The sequence below is a fragment of the Rattus norvegicus genome, chromosome 5 (assembly GCF_036323735.1).
Source record: "Rattus norvegicus strain BN/NHsdMcwi chromosome 5, GRCr8, whole genome shotgun sequence".
NCBI classification, from domain to species: domain Eukaryota; kingdom Metazoa; phylum Chordata; class Mammalia; order Rodentia; family Muridae; genus Rattus; species Rattus norvegicus.
This window is the reverse complement of record NC_086023.1, coordinates 62,719,645-62,747,170: the sequence shown is the minus strand read 5'-3', so window position 1 is coordinate 62,747,170 and position 27,526 is coordinate 62,719,645. Positions and strand designations below refer to the sequence as shown.

At 48.1% G+C, this 27,526-nt stretch overlaps 1 protein-coding gene across 9 annotated transcripts in view; it reads right to left on the bottom strand.

The window, feature by feature from the left end:
- Nucleotides 1-2,983: 2,983 nt before the first annotated feature.
- Tmem8b (transmembrane protein 8B) overlaps nt 2,984-27,526 on the bottom strand; it is a 28,950-nt gene continuing 4,407 nt past the window's right edge. For 4 of the 9 annotated variants that reach the window (XM_039111013.2, XM_063287726.1, XM_039111012.2 and 1 more), the window contains 12 exon segments: nt 26,298-26,487; nt 25,749-25,956; nt 19,496-19,629; nt 18,956-19,224; nt 18,008-18,333; nt 11,681-11,774; nt 11,419-11,542; nt 11,198-11,340; nt 10,850-11,028; nt 5,952-6,098; nt 5,716-5,832; nt 2,984-5,492 (listed from right to left, as the gene is read on the bottom strand). In XM_039111013.2, the coding sequence (XP_038966941.1) occupies nt 5,157-5,492; nt 5,716-5,832; nt 5,952-6,098; nt 10,850-11,028; nt 11,198-11,340; nt 11,419-11,542; nt 11,681-11,774; nt 18,008-18,286 (1,419 nt within the window). In that variant the 5' untranslated portion in view covers nt 18,287-18,333; nt 18,956-19,224; nt 19,496-19,629; nt 25,749-25,956; nt 26,298-26,487 and the 3' untranslated portion in view covers nt 2,984-5,156. 9 annotated transcript variants of the gene reach the window in all.

Below are 27,526 nucleotides of genomic sequence, written 5' to 3'. Positions count from 1 at the left end.
AGAGACTTGGTTTCCTCTGCCCTCATCTCTCCTTCACAGACTCATGCAGGGTCCAAGATCCCGACAAAATTAGCTTAATTACTAATGGCAGCTTTGTACCAGGACGGCCAAACAAGGCTAAAAATGTGCTTCTAAGAATTTCCTTCTGCATGGGTTTGGTGAAGCATTGCCCATGAGAAACATGCACAGAAACTGGGAAGCCAAAGAGAGCAACACCCAGTCCTTCAGGAGCACTCACGTCACAACCTTGTTAGTAGCCAAGCCAGTTCTAGCCAGATCTCCTCCCTGAGCTGATCTCAGGGCCAAGTGCAGCCATGTGTCAAAAGCCCACTTCTCTTGCAGGCCACACACGCAGTTAGGCTTGGAGAGCGGTGGACACATTTCCCATTTTGTTTCTTCAACTCTAATTCTTTCCTCAATGGTGGCTTGACTGCCAGACCACCAGGCCTGGAAAAGCTTCCGGTCCAGTGCCAAATGCTTTCACAGATGGAGCTACTCCCATGATTGTGTAAGTCTTAATCCTGTACTGATACAATCTTAAGAAAATACGAGTTCCCCCAAAAGACTGAACTTTTGGCAGATCTCATAGTGAATATCCCTTGAGATTATTTAAGACTGTGTACTTAACCTGCTGTCCTACTGTGTGCTCAGCTTGCTTGACAACTTTTAAGAGAATGTAATTAGTCTTACGAGGTGATTCCCTATGCAATCAGCTTCTCAACCTAAGCTAATGCATAGATTTAATTTTATGTGCCTGTCCATGCCCTCGACCCAGAATACTGTACGTTGAGGTAATCATTTGCTACAAACAGCTAACGGGTTGGAAGCAACTTTAAAACAAATGCCTGACATAAATGTTGAAAGTAACATGTGGTTATAGGTTGATAACCTCTGTGTGGTTTTGTTTACTATCCTGGGTCTGTTGGGAGCAATAAAGCTACTTCCTTTTGAAAACTCTAAGATTTTGGTAGGAATTCCTCATTTGCGTCTTGAGCTGTATTGTCTGTGCTGCTCTATAAATACACTTCAAAGCCAGTTTGAGAGATAGGCACGGGGCAGCCAGAGAGCAGACAGACACAGGGAGAAAGCAGACACACATTCAGACACAGAACAGATAAGAAACAAGGACAGTCAGACACCAGACACACATATACCACAGTCAGACTATAGATAGGCCAGTAACCACAAGCCAGAAGACACAGGAAGACAGTGAAGGCTTCAAACGTTGGCTCATTGTTGGTCAAATTACTCCGAGAAAGTAAAGCACGGTGGTGATTCCTTTAATCTCAGCACTCGGGAGAAGAGGCGGGAGGATCTCCATGGGTTTGGGGTCAGCCAGGGCTACACAGTGAGACCCTTTCTCAAAAAATAAAAATTTTAATTCACTAGAAAGTGGGGTTTTGGTTTTTTTTTTGGTTTTTTTTTTTTTTTTGGTTCTTTTTTTTTCGGAGCTGGGGACCGAACCCAGGGCCTTGCGCTTCCTAGGCAAGCGCTCTACCACTGAGCTAAATCCCCAACCCCTTTTTTTGCATTTCTTAACTCCATGTCAATGCATTTCAGTGTCCTCCGGGGTCATGTTTAGTGTGTCAGCTACCCATGGGGGTGGTGGTCTTTGCTCATGCTATTCGTGAACCACACCAAGGTCAAGTTTTCGGGCCACTTTAGACATGATCTCATGCACACATTTCTTGATGTGTTGAGGTTGTCCTTTGCTGGGGCCATCATTTGGGACCCGGCCCATGTTTACATTCGTGTCACCAACAGGAGAGCTCCTTTGGGTCAGGATGCCATCAGCTCCAACTCATGCCTCTGGCTCTCCCAGGGCTTTCTAACAAGACAGTGGAACCGAATTGTCACATGGTGTTCTCACTCCACCACCTGGCAGTGCTGAGCTAGTGTTACTAGGTATGCCCCACGCAGGGTGCTAGGTGTGACTGTGTGAACAGACTCATGCAAGGAAGCAGCAATAGCTACTGGTCACAGCCCTGTGTCTACAAGGCTTGCTGGATCTTAGATGTTCCCGATGATCCAAGGCGGCAGACAACTAAGGACTCAGGCATGGTTCAGCCGCTGTGTCCAATCCTGTCTTACTGCTGCCCCACCTACCTACCCAGTACTCCAACAAATATTTCTAATTTAAAATGTCTCAAACTGTTCTCATCATCCTCTGAGTGCTAACATTTCAGGAAATGGAGCCATAATCCATGTCAAAGAGAGCGGTAATCCTAGACTTTCATACCTCACACACCACACTTGCTGTCGGGAACTTATGCCCTAACGTCTGTTTCCTGGAGCTCTTAAACCAGTCTCCTCCTTCCACTGTAAAAAGCCCCATCATTTCTCTTTCAAATACTGTGGTGCTTTGTCACTGACCCTCCTCTTCCAAACACATCCTTCACACCAGCCATCAACACACATCTGTGCATGCTGCCACCCCACTTAAGTGCTTCCAGTATGTAAGGGGATGTTTTCATTTCCCTGTCCCCTCAAGGTAAAGAGCTCACCGCCTCCCTCTCATCACCCCCTTCCCCCTTCCTAAATATCTGTCAGGCTTTCCTACCCCTGACTCTCCCCATCATCGTAACCCTTTCCAACCAGGCCCTGACCTTTGTCTGCAGTGTGTGCCCCAGGCTGGGCAATACATCACGTGTCCTTAGTACACTAGTGACTAGTACAACATCTTGGCACTGTAGCAATCCACTTAAGTCTTTCTCACTGAAGATCCCCTTCACGAGAAGTCCCTTCCAACCCCCAACAGAGTAGGGTATCCCAACTCCCTTCCCTCCTCTGCCTTCTGTCCAGTCAGTCCTGAGCCCTGGCTATTGGGTCAACTGTCCTCATGACCAGTTCTACCTATCCCGGGGTGAGAATGGCTTATCTCCCACCCAAGCACTGATCAGCCCCAGCCCTGCTTAGCCTCTGAGATCAGACAAGCACAGGTGTATTGAGAGTGGTACGGCCACAGAGAAGGTAAGGAATAGCCTTTTTTCTTTTTTAAAAAATTTATTATTTTTAACCATGTGTATGTGTGTTTGTGTCCATGTGAGTGTATGTCACTTGTGTGGAGAGTGCCCATGGAGCCCAGAGTGTGTGTCCCCTCGAGCTGTGGGTACAGGGATTTGAACTCAGGTCCTCTGGAACAGCAATGCATGCTCAACTGCTGAGCCATTTGTCCAGCCATTTTATTTTACTTTTCTTTAAGAGAGGATCTATGTAACCTCGGCTGGCTCTCACTCACGCTACCTCACAGCTCCTGCCCCCAGAATGCTGGGGTTGAAGGCATGCACCACCATACCTGGCCCAAGAATAGCACTTTTAATCCAGGAACGGACACCCGGCCACACACCAGCACTCCTAGCCACTCAGCCAGCTACTTTATTCTGTACTCGGTGCCTCAGGGAAGAGATTTTATTACAGAGAATAAAGAATAAAGTGGTATTGTCTAGGCTTTGAGCTTCAAAGGCCTGGGCTGTGAAGAGAATAGGAAGGACTTAAGGCACAGAGAGAAGATTTGGTAGAAATGTGAAACTGGCTCCTGCTCCAGACTGACAAGTGGGAGGGGTGAGGGGAGGGAAGAAGTGTGAGCACTGTCCCAGGTTGCCTAGAGAGACAGGAGCAGAGCCCCTGGCTCCATCTACGGAGCTCAAAAGAGAAAACCACCCATCATTTGCCTTATCAAGTAAACCCCAGAACAGGACCCCGGAGGAGAACCGACGTCACGCTGTGTCTGAGTAGCCAATCAAGAACTTCTCATGTGGCACAGAACTGGGGTACAGGAACTCGGGGCTATGCAGACAGAACAAGAAATTTCTCAGCGTTTAGTAGCCTGTCTGACTGCTGACTGGGAACCAGGTGAGTGGACTGAACTCTCGGAAGTGGGTAAAGTATGGATACTGGGGACCAGAAAGAATGTTCTAGTATCTCAGCGTAAGACAACATCCTCAAAACTCAGCTATGAACCCATGAGAAAAGAACAAGTCCAGCTGCCAGGTATGGTGTCCATGTCTGTGATTCCAGGACCCAGAGGATCACGAGATTTAAGCCAAAACAAACTATATACATAGAGATTCTCTCTCTCTCTCTCTCTCTCTCTCTCTCTCTCTCTCTCTCTCTCTCTCACACACACACACACACACACACACACACACACACACACACACAAAGAAATGAAATCTCAATTTATACAAGATTATTTCTGGCATGCAAGAAAAAAATGGAAGCTTAAAATAGTAGTTCCATTCTTGTGATGCCTTCTACATCTAAAATTCGTACCTGTTACTCTAATTCCCTGGAACCTTAGCTTCCCTGTGTGTGTGTAGGCGGCATGGGGAAGTCTGTCTCACTAATTCATCTCTGTGTATACACAGCCAGCACGCTCACACACACGGATACACACACCCTCTTCATGACTCCAGACTAGGATCCATAGCAATTGGGAAACGGGCGTCAGGGAGGGACACATGAGAGGGAAGCCAGTGTACAAGCCACAGGGCGGAAGCCACTGGCAGTGAGTGGCTCCAGCAGCTTCTCCAGGAAGGTCCCTGTCATTCTCAGGATTTCCTCAGTGTCCCCCTTCCCCACTTCCCCACACCCTGACCCCACAAGGGAAAAAACGGCAGCACAGACTCAGCACAGACTTCATTGGAGACGTCCCAGACTCCACCTGTACCACATCGGGCACCAGCTGCCTGGCAGTGCCAGCCCCATCTCTCTTAGAGCCCAGCCCAGCAGCCCAAGGCCAATCCTGTGAGCCACTGGGAAAATCTGGTGACTTTCCTCCAGGATGGACTCCTGCTTCCCCGTGTACTGATGACACATTGTGGATGAAAGTTTGTCTCCTTGGGAAGTTCTCTCGTCTGTAGGAAGGCTCCCTATGCCTGGGGAGGGCTCCACACCCCTAGGGACTCCCTGGTCCTCAAGGGCCCAGTGTCCTGCATAGCTCATCCTTAAGACTCCATAAACACAGGAGGACTCTGGGCTCTTAAGGAGTTCTCCATATCTTAGAAAAGCCTCCTGATCCCTGAAAACAGTCATCCTTGAGAAAGACTGTGTGTTGTTAAGAAACACAGCTTGTCCCTTGTACCTAGGTGGGTTCCGGAGCCCCCGGAGGAACCCTAGGCAGGTTCATACCCCTCAGAGCTTGGCCCAAAGCCCCCTCAGCTGGCACAGATGCTGCTGACAGTGGCCCCTCCTGGGCCCACAAGGCCCAGCTCCTCCTGTTCATTGATGCACAGCTGGTAACCACAGCCCCTGGCCCGGGCTCCGGAAGGGACCCGGTGGTCAGTCTTGGCACGAGGAGGCAACAGGAAGCCCACACTGCCAGCAATGAGCATGTGCCAGATGCTGTGAATGTAGAAGTAGTTGTCCCGAGTCTCCACGAAGGCGTACAGCAGGACGGCACTGCCGGCAATCAGGCTGCCTGGGCACAGGTAGAAGAGCCAGCGGCGCCATGTCGGCGGGTAACAGTGCCGGCGCCGGACGCTGCGAACTGTCTGTGGGAAGCAGAGAAATGGGGTTCAGGAATACAAGGCCCTGGAATCCAAGCCAGAGCCAGTTCAGACCGGTGGCACCTGCCAACACTTGAGTGGCCACTGTGGCCACTCAGCAGGTGACGGTGATGGAATGCAAGGCTACCTTAAAGTGGGGACCAAATAGCCAGCACCCCGTACTCACTCCTGTTCCCTCTTGGGCCTTCACAGACCTCTCCACTCTTACCCAAGCTGTGGCCAAGATCCCGAGGGCGAAGAGACTGGGTCCAAGCAGGTTCCAAAGTCCATGGCGGTCAAGCTGCAGAGCCATGGACAGCAACATAGCCCCGAGCAAATACAGCACCTGCAGAGAGAGCATCTAGGGCTGGGCCAAGCTGTGGCAGCACTGGGAAGGGCCTGAGCACGAGTGGATTTAGATAGAGGTTAGCTATGCCTGCCTCCCAGGACACACGCTGGACTGACCTGCTTGATCACAGGCTGCAGACGAGCCATGGCAATGACAGTGACCCACACGGACATTAGGGAGCCCAGGAAGTCACAGAACTGAAGCACATCGTAGTCCATGATACAGAAGACCACAATGCCTGGCTGGTCACAGGCGTGGTAGAACTGCAAGAAGAAGTAACAGGTGATAGTAGGCCTTGAGGTCACAAGTCCAGGGCTATGAGGCCAAAGACAGACCCCATGGAGGCTACTGCTCTGTCAGAGAGCCAGAGGTCAGAGGTCACAGGTGAGCAATACTAGAATGCCTGATTCTTTCACTCTTTTTTTTTTAGATTTACCTTCTTTGTGTGGTATTGGCCTATATGTATGTCTATGTATAGCACGCATACAGCAGCACAAGAAGAGAACAGAGAATCCACTGGAACTGGAGTACAGACAGTTGTGAGCCACCATGTGGATGCTAGGAATCAAACCCCAGTCCTCTACGAGGGAGGCCAGTGCTCTGACCACTGAGCCCTCTCTCCAGCCCTGACGCCCCTCACCCTTGAGAAGAATATGGCAAGTAGGTCTGGTCTGCTTTCTGGCCAAATGTGTCGGGCAGCTCAGACACTGGCCTTTGTCATCTTCACCTTGCTTCTTGGGTATGTATGCTATGGAAAGTACCCAGATGGGACTCAGATATCAAGCTGAGGCCAGTCCTACCTTACCCTCATGCTTACTGAGTCTCGTCAACACCCCCACCTCAGGCCTCCATGTATCCGGCTCTGGTCTCTAAGGCAACCTCAGACTCTGAGCTAGGCTTCACTCTCATAACTTACCTCAGGAAAGCATCTTCAACAACTCCCCACCCCCACCCCAAAGCCAAGGGCTGGAAGCTCAGGAAGCAAAAAAGGCAGGGCCTGTGGCCATGAATGGTGGCATGGTAGGGCTATGAAGAGTGGCACTGTGGCCATGAAGAGCAGGGTGGCACTCACACTAGGACACCATGTGGCAAAGGGACATGACCCTCCTCTCCTCAACCACGAAGAATTAATACTTGAATATGGATTCATTGGGCATTGCTTCCTAAGTATCTGTCCCCCAACAATGTCTCACCCATTCTGAGAGAGCGTCTGACTCTGTTGCTCAGGCTGGCCTAGAGGTTACTGTGCAGCTCACTCAAACTTGCAGCAATCCTCCTGTCTTAGCATCCTGTGTGCTAGGATTACAGGCAGCTACTTGGCTAGTCTCCTCTTTCAAAACCAAATGCAAAAGCTATGAGGCACTACGTAAACTGTAAGCTAACCGACACTGATTTCCGGCTCAGCTTTACTTTTCAAGCTTCAGTTTTACAGTTCAGGCCTAATCAATGTCTTGCTCCTGCTTTGGGGACACACAGAGAAGAAAGCTCAGCAGATTCAGAAGGTGGAGCTTGTAGTGAATCCTTCAGCTCAGACAAGCGAAGACACAACACAGACAAGGGCACAGCAGAGGCACAGATGCTGGGGACACACCTCAGGGAGTCACAGGGACTTTCTGCTACGATTCTCTGCATGGGGTGGGTTGGGGTGGGAGCGGGCACTAAGAAAGACTTGCTCTGCTAACGTCATCCTAATGAGTACTCAGACTTCCTCACCTTGTATGCGACACTCGAGGTAATCCGGAAAAATAACTAAACTGTAGAAATTTTCCTTTTCAGAGTATAATTACGCAGCTTATTCAGTGATTCAAATTAGGGTGTTCAGGCATCAACCTAAAACAGCAAACACCTTTAACCCACGCACAGACCTGGGTGTTGTACTCAGGATGGGATGAGATTTAGTGCTGTTCACTTATTTTTCTGTTTCCTAAGTCAATTTTGTCCTAAGACCACTCATCAAGAGTCACTGAGAATTACTTGTGATGGTCTGAGGAACAGGAGAGGTAACAAGGAATGGAGCCCAAAGCCAGGATGTCAGCAACCACCAGGGAAGGCTGGCCTCAGCTCCAGGATGTGGGCCCTCTCTGGGTGTTTGGGCACCTGATCACAGGACTCAGGTAGCAGTGAAAGAATGTGGTGTGGACTGCGAAGCTCAAGTACTAAAATGTTTACTTACTAACTAACTAACTTACTAACTTACTAACAACTTACTTACTTACTAACTTACTTATTTACTTACTAACTTACTTTCTCTTACTAACTTACTAACTTACTTATTTACTTACTAACTTACTAACTTACTTACTTACTAACTTTCTTACTTACTAACTTACTAACTTACTTTCTTACTTACTTACTAACTTACTAACTTACTACTAACTTACTTTCTCTTACTAACTTACTAACTTCTAACTAACTTACTAACTAACTTTCTTACTTACTTACTTACTTTAATTTGGTCAGATTTCCTAAGTGGCCCTTATCTTTTGAGAGTTTTGAGGAGTGTGGGATATGACTCAACTGAGCTTAGATTCACTTTCCAGGAAAGAAGGAGGGAGAGATGGAAAAAATGGGGACAGTTGGAAAAACCTGGCCAGAAGTCTACACTTAAGTCCTGTATTTCTCTACAGTCTCCAGGAGTTCTGAGACGTGTGTGGACTCATGTTCAGTGCCTGAAGACCTGGGAGTGCGGTAGGTAAGTGAAAGTCTAGGCTCTACCATTCACTTTCCCCTGGGGTAGCACATTCAACTTCCCTTCAGCTACAGACACAAGAATGAAGTGTGTGTCTATCATTTTAGTGCAGTCGTGGGAATTAATTACTGATGTATCACAGACATGTTCAATAGCTGTCAGTTTCTGGTCTCAGTATCTGAATTGCTTGACTACATAAAGAGTCACGTGCTGTGCTTTGGGCCTACGTTTAAGGGAATATTTTATATCTAAAAGTCCTGACGTGTAGACTTGCTGCTGTTCTACCTCAGATAGGCACCAGCACCCACTTCCTGGGGTGAACTGTCCTAGAAGATCTTAAGGCAAGGAAGAGAATGCTCATGGCCCATCCGTGTACTCTCAACTACAAACTAACCAATGAGCCCTCCAACAGGCACATCTGTGAAGTGAGTAAGCCCAAACTCTTGTTTAGAATGGGACAGAAAAGACAACAGGGGGCCTGTACCCAGAAAGGACAGTGAAGGAAGGATTTTCTGTCAGAGCCTTAAAGCCATGGCTCACTCCCATCCTCACACTCACTGCTGCTTTTTGTTGTTTGTTTTTAAGAAAGTGGGGGTTAGGCCAGAAGGTAGTTTGGCAGTTAAGAGTATAGGCTACTCCTGCAAAAGACCTCAGTTCAGTACCCGGGAGCCATAAGGTGGCTCAATACCTCCTGTAACTCCATTTCTAGAAGATTCAATGCCCTCTCCTGGCCTCCATGGGCACTGACTGCATACACATGGTACACAAACATTCATGCACACAGATAAAAACAATAAATCTCGGTCCCCAGCTCCGAAAAAAAAAATCTTTAAAACTAAGGTGGGTGGTCTTCCTGTGGCATGAAAGGCCATGTGGCATGAACTGGCCCCACCAGTTCCTCCAGGGGGAAGGTCTTCCCCCTGCCTAGACTATTCCAGGACAGAATGCTTATACAAAGTACAAGGGAATGACTATGTTGGCTTGCAGCCCCCGCTGCACTAAGGTGCTCTTACTAATTCTGGTCATTTTAGCTCTCCATGAGGCCGAGTGGGTGGGCAGAGCAGCCCCTGGGGGAGGAGCCTGTGAGCAACAGTGGCAGGGCAGCCCTAAGAGGGGACAGGATCTCATCTAAAGAGAGAGGGCTACCAGACCAGGCCTGAAAAGCAGCCAGCTAACCTGGGGTACACTGGCCCCATCTGGTGCCATGACTACAGCCTCCTCTGCTCCTCTGTATCTGAGTACCCAGGAAGACCCCACAACCTTTACTTGGACACACATGCTCCCTACTTCCTATGGGGCCTTGAATACAATTTCTGTGATCTGATCAGGGAAGCTCATAGTGAAATTTACAATATCTAGCTTTTAAATTACATTTTATAGTGGTATAGTGGGGTGTGTGTGTGTGTGTGTATGTGTGTGTGTGTGTGTACATCTAACTGAATGTGGCAGGGCGTACCTTTAATCTCAGCACTGGGAGGCAGAGGTACATGGATCTCTGCGAGTTTAAGGCTAGCCTGGTCTACACAGAGAGTTCCAGGCCAGACAGAGCTACACACTCATACCTTCTTTCAAAACAAACAAACACCCTATACCTCCTTTGAGCTGGGATTTTATATCACATTGCACCTCCCATGATGCCTCAGGACAAAGTTCTCAAGACTCTTTGAAACAGGTTTCTGATAAACTGCCCAATATAAAGACCCCCTCTGCCTCCCAAAAGTTCTCATGGAAATCCAGAAGGCCAGAGTGACTGGATGGGAGGACGTGCTTGATGTCACAAAAGTGAACATCTACAGACAGAAGTCACTGGAGGAATCCTAGCACAAAAGGTTAAGATAGGAGTACTGAGTGTTTAAGGCTAGCCTGGGCTACCTTTGTCTATAGATTAAAACACTATTCTCCCCCAACCTCCAAAAAAAAAAAAAAGGAGAGTGAGGGGGTTGGAGAGAGAACAAGGGAGACCACAGGCAGGGAGGCTCACCCACTGAGAGTGAAGAAGCCTCCATGCAGAGACTCCATAATGGTTACAGAGAAAACCCAAGCCCACAGTTCTGAGGTTCACTCTTGTGCTCAGCCACTATCTCTTCTACCTTCCATGTGGGTAGTGTGTGGGGGATGTGAAGCTCCACACTTGTTAGGTCAACTTGTAAACAGCTTGGGCCATTTACCCCATAAGGTGCCTCACTAAAAACACTGACTTTCTATATGTCATTGGGAGTAAAGCAGGACTCTAGAAGACATCTTCAAATTGGGAAATCAGGGAGTTTAGTAGAAATGTAAATCCTGTAGTAAAAAGACACACTGAAGCAAAGGTACCCTGCATACCGTGGAGAAGAACATGGTGAAGGTATAGACAGCAGCTTCCAGCACATATCGGCTCCGAATGGCCAGGACCACGGGTGGCAAAAACATGAGGTTGCTCAGGCAGAGGAGGAGTGTGGACAGCAGCTGGAACCCATAGGTGAGCGCGTCGGCACTGTCTGTGCAACCCCAGCCCCGCCACCCTGCCGGTGGGGAGGGTAAAAGGTGGAAGAGGACAGAAGGCACCCGTGGGTTCAACAGACAATTGTGCTCACCCTGTCCCCATACCCAGTTTCTCAGGGCACCCTTGCTGGCCACCCTGATGCCCAAGAAGCCCCCAGTCTAGCCTGCTCCCCGCCCCGGCCCGCTCACCAGCCTTGCACTCGCAGGCGGCGTACAGGTAGTTGTGGGTGCGCAACAGCTTGCACTGGCCATAGGGCCCACAGTCATCCACACACGGGGACAAGAAGGTGCGCAGGCGCACTTCAGCCGTTGCGTTGCGGCACCGCACGAACCTGCAAGCAGACACACTCCTGGTTATTTGAGGCCAGGGTCGCCCCAGCCCAGACCCAACTGTGCTCCATGTTGCTCACCGAGGTCCCACCCCACACAGAGAACGGAGGGTCAGGAACCAGGTCCCCGTCTGTGGGAATGGGATTCGCAGTCTGGCCACTCTGGAGGTGACACTGACCGAGAGAAGGAAACCTGCCAGGGACTCTAAAGGAAGAAGAGCCCAGGAGAGAGAAGGAGGCGTGGTCAGCAAGGAGTCAGAACCCACCTTTGGGAACACCTGAATTGCCCCTCCCCCGCGTTGTGAAGACACCCAGCTTCCCTACTCCCCAGTCCCCTCCTCACCTTTGGAACAGGTCACAGCGGCATCCCCCAGGCTCAAGGGCACCTCATGAGTCAGGCATCCGAATACTGTTACATTTTCCTGGCGCAGAGAGCTCTGAGCAGGGTGTGTATGCAAATGAGGCTGTCAGACCCTTGGGATGGGTGGGCCACAACTACCCAGCTGTCAATTCTCCCACTCCCTGTGGCTAGACAGCCTAAATCTCCTCCTGGAGAGTGGGACCTCTTCTCCAGGATCAACCCATCAAAGCTGTGCGCTTACTTAGGAGAATGAAAACCATGAGATCCTCACAGCCAGACTCTTTCAGAGCCTAATGAAAGAGCAAGACCCAATCTGAATCTCCCCTTCGGAATCGAAGGCACCTTGGCTCTCCTAGCTAGTGTACAGGAGGAACTGGGCACTTGGTACCAGATGTAGAAACTAGCTGTGGATAAAGGGAATTTTAAAGTTCCCAGTTGCCTAGCCCTAGTGCTGAAGGTAAGAGGCTTGTTAAGAAAATGCTTTGGGGGCTGGAGAGTTGGCTCAGTGGTTACGAGCACTTGCTGTTCTGCAGAAGGACCCAGGTGTGATTCCCAGCACCCAGTGGAGGCTTACCACTTCCTCAGGCATTAGGCATACATATGGTGTACAAACCGACGTGCTGGCAAAGCATTCTGATGACTAAAATAAATCTTTAAAGACAAACAAACGAACAATAAAACCCCAAAAACTGAATAGAGGCCAGAGAGATTGAATGTTAAATGGAGCAATCTGACTTGGATTTATTAAAAAAAAAGCAGACACCCCCAGGTGTGGGGTAAGGGTCTGTCTATGAGGAAGAGACAGGAAATGGGATACCATTAGCTCATCTAAGGAAGGACTTGAGGCAACCCGATACATGGAAGCAGGGTAAGAATAAATGCATATGAGAAAATTTTAAATCAGGATAGAAAAATAACTGAAGAAGGACTCTCAGGGAGGGCTCACATTTGTGAGCACACCTCAATTTGTTAGTCTCCAGGGAAGGAGCATCTGGGCAGGGAGGGCTTCAGCTAAATTCTTACTATTATTTTTGGAGTTCCTGAGCTAGCATTTCAGTAATCCAGGCTGTTATTGCCTGAAATCACTGTGTACCCAGGTTCTAATCCTCTTGCCCCCTGCTGGGATTACGTATTTACACCATGACATATGCCCTTCCTCAGCTACAAGAGTGAGCACCGTACAACAGCTCTGTCACTTCTTTCAGGGGAAAGCCAGGAGGGCAATATGCAGAGGTATACTCCATAAACATTAGAATAGGACTAGCCAAGGGCAGTCTCCAGGTATATAGTCCTTGATCCAGAGGAAATAAATAAATACTTAGAAAAAAGAGAATGGAAGCCGACCCAGGGTTCATAATCTACCACAATCCCAGACGAGCTCAGTGGGATGCAACAACCCGGGATAAACTTGCCATCACGATACCTGAATGCAAGACTTGGCTGGGTGTGGCTGCACACTTCAATCCCAATGCTCAGGGGCAGAAGCAGCAGATCTTTGTAAGTTTGAGGTCGGCCTGGTTAATATAGCAAGTTCCAGGCCTGCAGGGCTACATAGTGAGCCTCGGCCTGATAGATAGATGATAGATGATAGATAGATAGATAGATAGATAGATAGATAGATAGATAGATAGATAAGACAGATAGATATATAGATGGATGATAGATAGACAAACTTGCCAGCCACACTGGTCAGACCAGCTCAGATCATCAATTTCAGAGACATGATGGAGAATCAACAAAACCAGAAGCTAGTTCTTTGACAAAATCAACAAAATGGATAAACCCTTAGCCAGACTAACCAGAGAGCACAGAGACAGTACCAAATTAACAAAATCAGAAATGAAAATGGAGACATAACAACAGAAACTGAGGAAATTTAAAAAATTATCAGATCCTACTACAAAAGCCTATACTCAACAAAACTGGAAAATCTTGGATGAAATGGACAATTTTCTAGACAGATACCAGGTACCAAAGTTAAATCAGGATCAGATAAACCATCTAAACAGTCCCATAACTCCTAAAGAAATAGAAGCAGTTATTAAAGACTCCCAACCAAAAGAAAAGCCCAGGACCAGATGGGTTTAGTGCAGAATTCTATCAGACCTTCAAAGAAGACCTCATACTAATACTATCCAAACTATTCCACAAAATAGAAACAGAGGGAGCACTACCCAGTTCCAATTCCTTCTATGAAACCACAATTATGCTTGTACCTAAACCACACAAAGACCCAACCAAAAAAAAAAAAAAAAAAAAAAAGAACTTCAGACCAATTTCCCTTATGAGTATCAATGCAAAAATACTCAATAAAATTCTCACAAATCAAATCCAAGAACACATCAAAACAATCATCCATCATGATCAAGTAGGCTTCATCCCAGGGATGCAGGGATGGTATCCAGCAACATAATCCACTGTGTAAACAAACTCAAAGAGAAAAACCACATGATCATCTCATTAGATGCTGAGAAAGCATTTGACAAAATTCAACATCCCTTCAAGAAAAAAGTCTTGGAAAGATCAGGAATTCAGGGCCCATACCTAAACATAGTAAAAGCAATATACAGCAAACCAGTAGCCAAAATTAAACTAAATGGAGAGAAACTTGAAGCAATCCCACTAAAATCAGGGACTAGACAAGGCTGCCCACTCTCTCCCTACTTATTCAATATAGTTCTTGAAGTCCTAGCCAGAGCAATCAGACAACAAAAGGAGGGCAAAGGGATACAAATTGGAAAGGAAGAATTAGAAATATCACTCTTTGTAGATGATATGATAGTATACCTCAGTGACCCCACAAGTTCCACCAGAGAACTACTAAGCCTGATAAACAACTTCAGCAAAGTGGCTGGGTACAAAATTAACTCAAACAAATCAGTAGCCTTCCTCTATTCAAATGATAAGCAGGCTGAGAAAGAAATGAGGGAAATGACACCCTTCACAATAGTCTCAAATAACATAAAATACCTCAGTGTGACTCTAACCAAGCAAGTGAAAGATCTGTATGACAAAAACTTCAAGTCTCTGAAGAAAGAAATCAAAAAAGATCTCAGAAGATGGAAAGATCTCTCATGCTCATGGATTGGCAGAATTAATATAGTAAAAATGCAATCTTGCTGAAAGCAATCTACAGAGTCAATGCAATCCCCATCAAAATTCCAATTCAAATCTTCATTGAGTTAGAAAGAGCAGTTCCAAAATTCATCTGGAATAACAAAACAAAAACAAAGACAAAAAACAAAAAACAGGATAGCAAAAACGATTCCCAACAATAAAAGAACTTCTGGGGAAACCACCAACCCTGACCTTGAGCTGTACTGCAGAGTAATACTTACAAAAACTGCATGGTATTAGTACAGAGACAGGCAGTTGGATCAGTGGAATAGAATTGAAGACCTAGAAATGAACCCACACACCTATGGTCACTTGATCTTTGACAAAGGAGTTAAAACCATCCAGTGGAAAAAAGACAGCATTTTCAACAAATGGTGCTGGTTCAACTGGAGGTCAGCATGTAGAAGAATGCAAGTTGACCCTTTTTATCACCATGTACAAAGCTCAAGTCCAAGTGGATCAAAGACCTCCTCATAAAACCAGATACACTCAAACTAATAGAAGAGAAAGTGGGGAAGAGCCTTGAACCCATGAGCACTGGGGAAAATTTCCTGAAGAGAACACCAATAGCTTATGCTCTAAGATCAAGAATCAACCAATGGGACCTCATAAAACTGCAAAGCTTCTGTAATGCAAAGGACAAATGTCCTATTTGTCAATAGGACAAAATGGCAGCCAACAGATTGGGAAAAGATCTTTACCAACATCTGATTAGAGCAGGCTAATATCCAATATATACAAAACTCATGAAGTTAGACTCCAAAGAACCAAATAACCCTATTAAAAATGGGGTACAGAGCTAAACAAAGAATTCTCAGCTGAGGAATATCGAATGGCCGAGAAGCACATAAAGAAAGTTCAAAGTCCTTAGTCATCATAGAAATGCAAATCAAAACAACCCTGAGATTCCACCTCACATCAGTCAGAATGGCTAAGATTAAAAACTCAGGTGACAGCAGATGCTGGCGAGGATGTGGAGAAAGAGGAACACTCCACCATTGTTGGTGGGGTTGCAAGCTGGTACAACCACTCTGGAAATCAGTCTGGCAGTTCCTCAGAAAATTGGACATTGTACTGAGAACCCAGCTATACCTCTCCTGGGCATATACCCAAAAGATGCTCCAACATACAATAAAGACACATACTTCACTATGTTCATAGCAGCCTTACTTATAATAGTCAGAAGCTGGAAAGAACCCAGATGCCCTTCAACAGAAGAATGGATACAGAAAATGTGGTACATCTACACAATGGAATACTACTCAGCTATCAAAAACAATGACTTCATGAAATTCTTAGACAAGTGGACAGAACCAGAAAATATCATCCTGAGTGAGGTAACCCAATCTCAAAAGAACACTATGCACTCACTGATAAGTGGATATTAGCCCAAAAGCTTGGAATACCCAAGATATAAATAACAGACCACATAAAGCTCAAGAAGAAGAAAGAACAAAGTGTGGATGCTTCAGTCCTTAGAAGGGGGAACAAAATACTGGAGGAAATATGGAGACAAAGTGTGGAGCAGAAACTTAATGAAAGGCCATCCAAGACGGCCCCACCTGGGGATCCATCCCACATGCAGTCACCAAACCCAGTCACTATTGGGGATGCCAAGATGTGCTTGCTGACAGGAGCCTGATATAGCTGTCTCCTGAGGTCCTCTGCCAGAGCCTGACAAATACAGAGGCAGATACTGGCAGTCAACCATTGGACTGAGAACAGGGTCCCCAATGGAGGAGAAAGAACTAAAGGAGCTGAAGGGATTTGCAACTCCACAGGAAGAACAACAATATCAACCAACAAGAGTTCCCAGGGACTAAACCACCATCCCAAGAGTACAGACCCATGGCTCCAGCTGCACATGTAGCAGAGGATGGGCCTTGTCGGGTATCAATGGGGGCAGAAGCCCTTGGTCCTGTCAAAGCTTGATGCCCAGTATAGGGGAATGTCAAGGTGGAGAGGTCAGAGGGAGTGGGTGGGTGGGAGAATAAACTCATAGAAGTAGGGGGAGATAGTGGGTTTCTGGAGGGGAAACCGGGAAAGGAGATAACATTTGAAATGTAAATTTAAAGAGTCCAGTAAAAATTGGAAATTATATAAATATATCTATATTATATATCATATTAACTTAACAATATATGTAAATACCATATATTAATATATGTGCATAACATATAATAAATTATAACACAATATATGTTATATATGTAAATAAGTTAAGGATAATAAAGTATTTTTTTCAAGTTAAAAAAAAAAGAGAGCCATGATGGCCACTTGAAGTGTAAGCAGAGGAATGAGTGTCAGGTGTAGAGAAGTCTAAACACAGGGACCCAAGGCGCTGAGGCAGTTTCAGCTGTTAGGAGCGTGATGGGAAATCTCTGACGGGTGTTAAAATGGGATAAGGTTGTAACCATGCACAGCTTTAAGGTAATTGGTTAAATTGCATGGGGCATGGAGACTATGTGGAGTCTCTACTGTCTTTGTATGTATCTGTGTGTACATGTATGGGTACATGTATGTGCATGTGGAGGTCAGAGGTCAATGCTAAGTATCATTCCTCAAATGCTATCCGCCTTGGTTTTAAAACATGGCCTTTCATTTGACCTGGAACTCACCAAGTAGGCCAGGCTAGCCCAGGGTCCACCCTGCTCCATCTCCTCAGTGCTGAGATTATAAATGTGTGCTTGAGGGGCAAGTACTTTACCTACTGAGCTAGTTTCCCACACCCAGTCAGTAACTTACTGCTCATCGTGTCTGTAAATGTAAAACTTCTCTAAGAGACTCTATTAGGAAAAAGGGCACATGTGGATTTGCGAGATAAAGCTTCCAGACCAAACAAAGCTCAGTGGGAGAAGTTCATGAAAGCAACCCTGGTGGACCATCAGGAATACCGTCAGCTGTTTAAACACAGGCTGCACGGCCTGCAGGGATGAGCCTCTTGTTACATGAGTGAAGCACCCCTGAGATCAGCCTCCAGCAGGCCAGCCTACAGGACTGGCCACTGAGCCCAGGTTAGTGCAGCAATCACAGGACAGTGAGTCTCCAGAACACTTGTTGGCCAGAGCTGTGTGGGGACTTGAGAAAAGCATGAAAGCCTCCTGAGAGCCTCCTGAGAGAGACAAAGGCCCTACCCTCCTGCGACCTCCCCTTCAGACTCCCCAACATGGAAGCCACCCTTCCAGGACATACCGCATTGAGCTGGAGCTCCAGACTAAGGACGCCCCCACTGTCTAGAACTGGCAACAGCCTCAGGGCAAACACGGCTGGGCGCTCCGGTGGAAGAGCCACACTGGGACCGAAAAAGATGTAGAAGTGGACAGAGAAGGTGTCCAGCTCATTGCGCAGAGTCGGACGCACTGGCCAGCAGTGCTCAGGTGGTGCCATGGCTCCAGACCCTTCTATAGGCGTCCCCAGGGACGGTGGCTCCAGGGACAGTGGCTGGGTGCCCAGTGACTGGGGCATGTTCATGGCAGCCCCAGGGACCAAGGCACGGGACAGGCTGGGTTGTGGACACTCTGTGAAACAGGAAACCAATGATGACATGTGACCTGCATGGCGAGTGGCACACCAGACACCAGAATGGAGCCTGAACAGGCCTTGGTGAAGGGGAGGAAGGAGTGTGAACTAGAACATGGTGGGCCTGGAGAAGGACGCACCCAGGGTCATAGGACAGGGCCCAGATGTTTCCTAGTTCAGCTTCCAAGTTGGAGGGTATGACGATCATCTGTCCCTCCCAAAGTCGTACTACAAGCAGTTAAGGTCATGTGTCCCTCCTTGAGGCACTGGAAACACTGCAATGTCAGTTAATGTGACATGCTGTTCTAATGGTTTACAACTGTGTGCAAAGGCACTTCCAGAAGTCCTGGCTGTCTGTGTCCACCCCAGGAAACTGAAAAGGAGATTAAGTCAAGAAAACTAATGACAGCCTTTAGCTGTTCCAAGTCAGGTGCAGACACACTAGACGGAGGCCCCATGACCTGAGGCTCCAAAGAGCCACCTCAGGACCTCAGGAGTATGGACATACCTGGGTTGGGGAAGGGAAACTGCAGGAATTGGCTGAGGGTCACAGAACACAGCCCCATAATCCCCAGTCATGGGTCACTGCATAGGTTAGGGAGCTGAGGCAGGGATTCTAACCTTGTAAGCGCACACACAGCTGGAAGCGGACAGTCCTGCCAGGACCACGGGATGGTGTCTCCACGCGTACATAGACCCAGTGGCCCCAGGGGGGCAGGGCCAGCTCCAGCTGGCATACGGAGGCCCCTCCACAGGTCACAGAGCTTGAGTTGTGTAGGGGTGGGGCCTTGGGACGTAGGCGCAGTGTCAGGGGACAGACAGACGCCCCTCGCCCCCCTACACACACCAGCTGGGCTGAAACCCTGTAAGTGAAGCTGGGTACAAAGACCCTGGGCAGAGAGTAGGTTGGGGACAAGAAAAGACATAGAGGTAAGAGACGTGGGGGAGGGAAGCAAGAAGCAGCCAGGGAATGGGTGGGGGCAAAGGACAGGGGACAGGAGTCTGCTCTGGTGTCTCTGTGCTAGGGGAGAGGAGACTGGGATGTCTCCCTGGATCCACCCTGGGGACTGTGGGTTACTTTGGCTAGAGGGAAAGCAGGACTGCCCCTGTGTAGGATCCGAGGAGGAAAGGACAGGGGCCAGGTCTGAAGTGTTTACTTACTTGTACAAGGCTGAACGATTATGAGAGGAGAGGGTTTGCTCTGAGGGACGGCCAGGAACCAAGACAGCCACATCCAGCAGTCGTCGAACAATCAGCTGTGGCTGAAGGAGGTACTGGCATTCATCCTGGAGACCCTGAAAGAGAAAGAAGCAGCAGGCGCAAGAGAGATAGTGAGGGAGCTACCAAACCAGGTTCACGGAAGCCACAGGGTCTTGAAGTCTTGAAGAAACCCCTTAGCCTGTGGCTCCCAGGTCTCCTACTCTGGTCTCTAAGCTCCTAACTTTTCCTACCTGAGTAGTTGCTTTATTAAAAATTGTGCTACATTAAAAATATTTAACAATAGGCTTAACTAAAGGGTTAAGAAAAGAGGCACTCAGGGGGCTGGGGATTTAGCTCAGTGGTAGAGCGCTTACCTAGGAAGCGCAAGGCCCTGGGTTCGGTCCCCAGCTCCGGAAAAAAAAAAAAAAAAAAGAAAAGAGGCACTCAGAAGAAAGACATAACAGAGTACGGATGCCGGCTCCTCTGGGGAGAACTGCCTTTTCTATTTGTGTGTTTATGTATTTGGGTGCAAATACATGCCCATAAAACAGGTGTCTGTGAGAGGGAGCCAGATGTTAGTCTCCACCTCCCGCCTTGCTCACCAGGCCTCTCATTAGTTGAATGAGCTAGGTTAGCTGGCCCATGAGGTGTTGGAGATTTTCCTGTTCCCACCCCTTCTTTGCCACAGAAGCAACAGGATTACAGATGTGTGCTACTGTATCCAGCTTTGTGTGGGTTCTGGGGATTTGAACTCAGGTCCTTGTGCTTATAAAGCAAGTGCTTTGCCTACTAAACCATCCCCTCAGCACAGTCACTCATCACCTTTGACCTATCTGGGTCTTCAAAGTCTCAGCACTGCATGAAGCCTCAGGACTCAAGATTAGACCCAGCTGACAGCAGCACCTAATCCCACATCCTCCCCTTAGACATTCCTGGTCTGCCCCCACATCACCATAACAGCAAACTACAACTTAACATGGGCTCTGCTAGGGGCACTGGGAAGACTTCTAGGTCTCCGGTCCAACCTTTCCTAGGCTCAGTCTTTAACTGCTTCTGTTGCCAGGTTGCCCTCCTGATATGCACCGGTCTGTCCTCTGCTTCGTCACACCAGTGAGGACTGCTCTCTACTTCCCCAGCAACCCACAGACTGTTTGGAACTTGAGAGCAGGACTTGGCTCTCCAGCACAGGCCTAATGAAGTGTGTGTGACTTGCCATGAATGTTTGCCAAGCACATGAATCAGCCCAGCTGTGGACAGCACTGACCTTTTATGAAGCCCAAATCTGTCCCCTCTGACCTGACCCTCGGCCTCAGACTGTTTCTTCAGATACTGAAGGACGGCTACCCTACTTTCTAAGGCTCCTCTTGTACTGGATAAACTACCAAGCCCCTTCTGGCCTGTGATCCTGAGGCCATACTCCCAGCATTCCCTTCACTTAGTGTCAGAGTTCCTTCCACAGCATCCAATCTTAGAGCCTTAAAAACCATCAGACTCCCATTGAGGCTTCCCAAGTGAGATAAATGGCCTTTCGTTGGCTCGATGAACGAGAGACTACCGCTCACTCCGGCGGTCACTCTGATGAAGCTGTGCCTCCAAAGCCTGTTCTGGGGAGAAGTTCCAGGCCCTGGCCTTTCACCATGTTTTATGTCATGGAAAACGTCAGCCAAGCCATGCGCTTTGGGCTACGTCCCCGGTGCTGTAAGGAGGCCTGGGTCTATGTCAGGTCAGAAGACTCAGGCACCCAGAGCCACACTTTTCTGTGCCATCTCAGGGTTGCAGGATTAGAGCTCAGCACACCACCGGGCACGTTTGAGGTGCAGAAAAGCAGCCAGCTGCATCAAGGTGAAAGACAGGTGTCAAAAGACAGTTCCCAAAGTGACCTGATGTACAGCATTTTTCACCTCTGACATCCAAAGCAGAGGTCCTGCGCTTTTGATGTAAACCCCTACGGATCAGAAATACTCTGGCCAGATCCCAGTGCAGGGATCTGCAGCAAGTTCACACAGCATGTGGCCCATTTCCCTGCCTCACAGTCGAGGGAGAGAAACACTGATCCCATTTTTTACCGTTGGCTTCAGGAAATATCAGGACATATGCTGCTCTGCGTGTGTTCCTTCGACATCCAGAGTCTTCCTCAGCGTGAAGCAGAGACCAAGAAAGGTAGTAGGCATAGTAGCCAGACTCTGGGTTATTGAGAACTCCTCATACTTTGTGGGACACAGACAAAGTCTTTCTTGTTTGTTCTTTAGAGAGGATACATAGTCTTACTCTGCAGTCTAGGCTAGCCTTGAACTCACCTTGTGGCCCAGGCTGGTGACAATTCATGCCAGTCCTCCTGTCCCAGTCTCTCAGGTATGGGATTACAGATATGAGTCACCATGCCCCATTGGGCTAAGTTCCTTTAAGAAATTCCAGGCCCTGAGGGGCTTTGTACTGTCTAGTTTTATATAAACATGATATAGGGGAGAGTCATTTTAGAAGAGAGAAATCTCAATTAATACAATGCCCCTACTATAGCAAGCCTGTGGTGCATTGTGTTGATTGGTGATTAATGTGGGAGAACTGTTAAGCTCACTTGTGGGTGGAGTCAGCCCTGGGCTGGCGGACCTGGGTTCTCTTAAGAAAGCAGGCTGAGCAGTCATGACGATCAAACTGGTAGCAGGACCCTCCATAGTCACTGCATCAGCTCCTGCCTCCAGCTTCCTGGTTTGTTTGAGCTCCTGTCCTCACTTCCCTCAGCAGTGGAGTGTGGCCCGAGAGTTGGAAACTGAAAGAAACCATTCCTCCCAGCGCTTCTTTTGCTCATGGTGTTCTTTCTCCACAACGGAGAGCTAAGACAGGCTTACAGACTGAAGATGCCCCAGATGTGTGGCTTCCTCTGTACCCAGCACAGCTCTCTTGTCCTCAGTCCGTCAACACCTATCAATGTGGAAGTGAATGGGGACAGGGCAGACTGCAGGGGGCAGAGGAAGCAGAGCGACTCTTTAAAGGTTACTGTGGTGGTTAGGGAAACTCTAGAGGAGATGTGCTTCCTGCAGAAGTAGAGACACACCTGCAGATGGGCATTACGTGCTGAGAAGTAAGAGAAGAGGAAGGGTCAAGGATGACAGGTTTGAGGTCTGAGCAACTGGTGGGTAGCAGTTGTACATATTGGGAAGGAAGCGGCCAGAAAGAAGAGGCCTAGACTGGAAATAAGTTGCAATCAAGAGGCTTGGACTGTTCTGCTTTGAACGTATCGAGCTTGAGACTTCTTAGACAAGCAATAGAAAGCCGGTAGACATCAAGTTTGAGATTCGAAGAATACAGCACCGGCTGTCTACTCTTACAAGGCATCAATGCATACATGGTATTTAAAACAATTGTGCCACAGACAACAAACAAGAGAATGAAAAACCAGAAAGGAGCTCTTCTGGGGCCAAGCATCAGGTCATGACTGCACACACAGATCAAGCACAGATGTCAGAAAAAGGCCAGAGGAGTGGACAGTGGTCATAACTGCCAAGAAGTAGACGATCAAGAAGGAAAGAATAATATTCACAAGTAGTGGAAATCTGGGTACCAGTAGCCTACAGGGAGAGAACCGCAAAACTAACAGGCGGGAAGGCAGACTTACTTTTCACTGTGGGTCAAGGGCTGTACCAGGTGCAAATGCCACCTATTTGGAATATAAATAAGATAACTTAGAGAGGAGAGCAAGTGGGGAGGCCATTGGAGATATAACCTACTGTGGCTGAGCTTGGTCCTCCTCGGCGCACTGCCTATAAACAATCTGTGTCTGCACTGTCCTGCGTGTCCTTTTCATGACTTTACCGATCCTATTTATGCCCAGATCTTAGACTGGAAAGAGAAGGTCTTCAAGAACTTTCTCGCTATGAGCTATTAGGTGCTAGTTGGTCCCACAACCCCAAAGCCAGCTCAGAGTGGTAAATAGGAGCCTTAGGAAGAGAGGAGAGGCTAACAGGAAGAAGGGACAAGGAGAAGAGGAATCAGGTCAGCCTGGAGCAGCAGGAGTTTGCAAAGGTGGAAGAAAGACCACAAAAGTACCAGCTATGCTGGGTGCTAAGACACACAATTCAGGAGAGACTCAGGACTAAAGAAGGGCAGCCTTCAGGGCTCCCTGTCACTCTTGGGGAACAGTTCAAACTGCTAGGCCCTCTTTGGTCTGGCTTCTGCCCACCCTTCAGCTCACACTGACCTCCTTCAGTACAACCCCCAAACTCCGGCCCATGCTGCTCCCACCGCTGAAATACTTTCCCTGTCTCCTCCCCATCAGGCCTCACTGCCTAACAGTCTCTGAACACAACTGCATCATAATGCCAAACCAAGTTAGCCACCTCTCTTTGTGCTTTTAAAGCATTTCCCACATCTCACCCTCTCTTATTTACCTCAGTATTCCCAGCATCCCACTCAAGGCCTAGTGCAAAGCAGCTAAGGGACAACGGGTTTAAGATCTAAGCTCATCCCCAAAGTCCAGGACGACTCCAGAAACAGTGCTGCCTTCTTCTCACTGGAATTCTTCCTGCCCCCACACAGAGTTATCCCTAAGCCCATACCACTTCCTGTGTTTGCTATGCCTTACAGTAAGTCTGAAGAACCATGATCCAAAGAGGATACAAGTTGGGGATGCAAAAGAACGTTCTAGAAAAAAAACCCTTAGGTTTAAGACTGGAAAAATAGCCAGGATCTGGAGAGCTGAAGAATCCTCAGAGGCACATGTAAGATTCCAGAATGTAATCAACATTTAGAAGAACCATCCCTGAGATCCCTGTCCATCCTGAGGAAGACTCAACTGTGCGCTTTCTCTCTGGTCTCAGCACACTGCTGGGAGCAGCCGTCTAGGCCTCCAGTTGCAGTGCCAAGCCTCCCTAGCACCGTTTGCCCCCTCTAGATAGGAACATATATGCCAGGCCTGGCTATTTCCTCACCACCAGTGGTCTGGCCACTTTGAATCATGCAATAGGTTCTGGGAAGCTTTGCTCCGTACTGCTACGCACAAGCAACAATGACCACTTCTTCCTAGGCCTCCCTCCGTTCAGTGACCCTGCCCAGGTCTAGGCTCCAGGTACTTCCTGCTCACTTGGAAAGGTGGATACAGGGCCTAGAGGATTCTAACATCAAGCCTTACAAAGTGCGGCAAGATCCTGGCTGAGTTAAGAGGCAGACTCTTTGAGATTTAGCCAAAGGTCAATGAAGACATTGCTCCTAGGGGAAAATTTATTTTTTTTTTCTGACATGAATCAAGAATCCAGAGACTTTTCCAAGTGAGCTCTCATCCAGGGGCTCTCAGGTCCCCTTGGACTTCACAAAACTCAGCCTAAAACTGCTCTAGACATTTTACCAATTAGAGCCAGTATTCCCCTGGTTGGGGATTTCTGTCCCTCTCGGTAGACACAGCACTGGCTTCCTGGCTTTGTGCTGCTCTTGCTTTGTGACTCTCTATAAAATTCCTGTTCTGTTCATGCTCTGTCTTTCACTCCTACCAAAGCCCCACACAGATGGCTACCAGATTAACAACGGCCAGCAATGGGTGACAATAGGACCTATCTATTTCCTTATTACAAGGGGGACTCCTGACTTCTCTAACACAAGAGCAGTGGGAAAGCAGTGTGCTGTTTTCTTTCCCTCGAAACCAAGAAGCATCCTGACCTTTGAACCTGCCCTTTAGACTCACTATCTCTGCTGTGTTAAAATCAGTGCTGGTATTCAGAAGAAAGGGAGGCAAGATATAGCTATCCAAAGCTTCTTTTATTAGGAAAAGCTTCTCTTACGGCTTCTCAAAGGGCGAGGGAGAGACCTACCAGAAACCAGGATGCACGGGCAAGAGACAAGGATATGGCCTGAGACAAGTTTCAGGGCTGTCATCATCAAGATAAAAAGTAAAACCAGTGCTGGGCTTGGACAGCAGATTCCACAGGCCCAGAGAGCTGTGACCACCTTCATTAACCTTAGGGCCCTCCAACAGGAAGGGATACAACTGCCCAGTTCTAGGGCCTCGTTGCAGAATTCGTAATCTCTTTTGCTTCCTGGAATCACTATGTCCCAGTTGCCTGCTATAGACCATCCCATCAAATAACCCGCTGGCCTGGAGCAGTGGCCCATCACCGCCATTCTGGTGCCGCTGTTCATTCTGGTAACAAGGCTATGGTGTCAGTGAGCACTCAGCGGGGACGGGGTGAAGATATGACCCTTCCTGTCCCAGGTAGCATCAACCCACCTTGACAGAGATGTGGCCATGGGCTTGGGGAAGGTGGGCAGCCAAGAACCAGTCCCCAGGTAAGGGACTGCTGACGTTAAAGATGCCTGAGGTTCTGTTGGGCAGTGTCCAGCTGAGGGTCAGAGAGAAAACCCCAGGCACAGCCGTGTCTGCTGGGAAGTGTGTGTGCAGCGGATTGATGACGGGAGGTGCTCCAGATCGGAAATACCTGGGGGACAAGAAGTAAGAAGAGAGAAAAGCAGACAGTGGGGCAGGAATTGGGAAGCAGGCTAAAAAAAGGAACTGTCACTAGTGAAACAAACGGATTCCCTATACTGACATATACCACAAAATGACTCCAGGTCAAGGGGCCAAAGGGCAGCTGAGACACTCACAGTAGTTACAAGTGCTCAGGTGGCAGAGGTCATGGCCTCCAGTCACACTTTAACCTGGATAAGGGTCAAGGCCAGGGTCAAGAGGCATGTTTAGATTCCCCCAAAAGTCATAATCCAATTGGAATGTGACTAGGGTTGGAAATTGGGGTTGCAGAAGGGTAATTCAAACACTCACACAGTCACACTTTGGTCTGGGCAGTGGTCCCCAAAGGTTCCTCCTTGCTCCTTGAAGATGATGAGGTTCCAAACAGCCAGGAACGTGTCCTCAGGAACTCGGAAGTGGAAGAGCTCAGTACTGGCAAAGGAGCGGAATGGGCTGAGCTTGCGGGGTGAGCAGGTGGAGTAATCAGTCAGGAAGAGGCCTCCTGGGAAGCAGAGGGAGGGAGAGCCTGTCCGTTAGGTGGCAGGTATGCCCATTGTCTCACCAGCCACCAAGTCAACAGCAGCACTTTCTGCCAGCCAGGAGCTGTGGCCTGTGCTGCCCTAGTGTCATCTGGCTTATTCCTCACAAAGCCTCATTCTTAAAAAACTCATATTGCAAAAACGAAACCCTGATGATTTAAACCTACCGCTCTGCATTTGACTTCACAGCAGCTCACTCACTCAGAAGGAACTGTTCTCACCCACCAAACCTAACAAAACAGTGTGCAAGTGTGTGTGTGCATGTGTGCGTGTGTGTGCCTGTATTCACGCATGTGTGTATGTGTATGTGTGTGTGCATGTGTGTGTGTCTGTGTGTGCATGTGTGTATGTGTGCGTGTGTTTATGTGTGTATGTGTGTGTTTATGTGTGTATGTGTGTGTATGTGTGCGTGTGTTTATGTGTGTATGTGTGTATATGTGTGCATGTGTGTGTTTATGTGTGTATGTGTTTGTTTATGTATGTGTGCGTTTATGTGTGTATGTGTGTATGTGTGTGTTTATGTGTGTATATGTGTGTGTATGTGTGTGTGTTTGTGTGTGTTTGTGTGTGTGTGTGTGTGTGTGTGTGTGTTGGCATAGGCTCCTAAGCCACTGAGCAAGCTAGAACTCCACCTGTGGGGCTTGGGAGTCAGCACAGAACTGTGTAACTTGTTTGTTTTCTGCCCTTTTCTATTCCCCAGTGGTTAGAAGCAGCAAAAATTCTCAGAAGCTTCACAAGAGCTGTCTGTATACCAGCTCGGGGCAGAAGACGGGAGGGGAAGGTGTGGCGAGGTTGCAAGGGAGCTGCTTGGGTGGCAGAGTCCAGAACAGGGGCTGGCAGGCCACCCTGGCAGTGCCCAAGAAAGGAGAGTGATCAGACTCTCTAGAGTCAAAATGAGTAGCCAGGGATGTTCTCCCAGAGGGAGGTCCTGGAAGGCAGTCATTCAAGGGACCCAGTGGCATCCGACATCACTTGGGACGATTTGGAGTAGGGGTGTGGAGG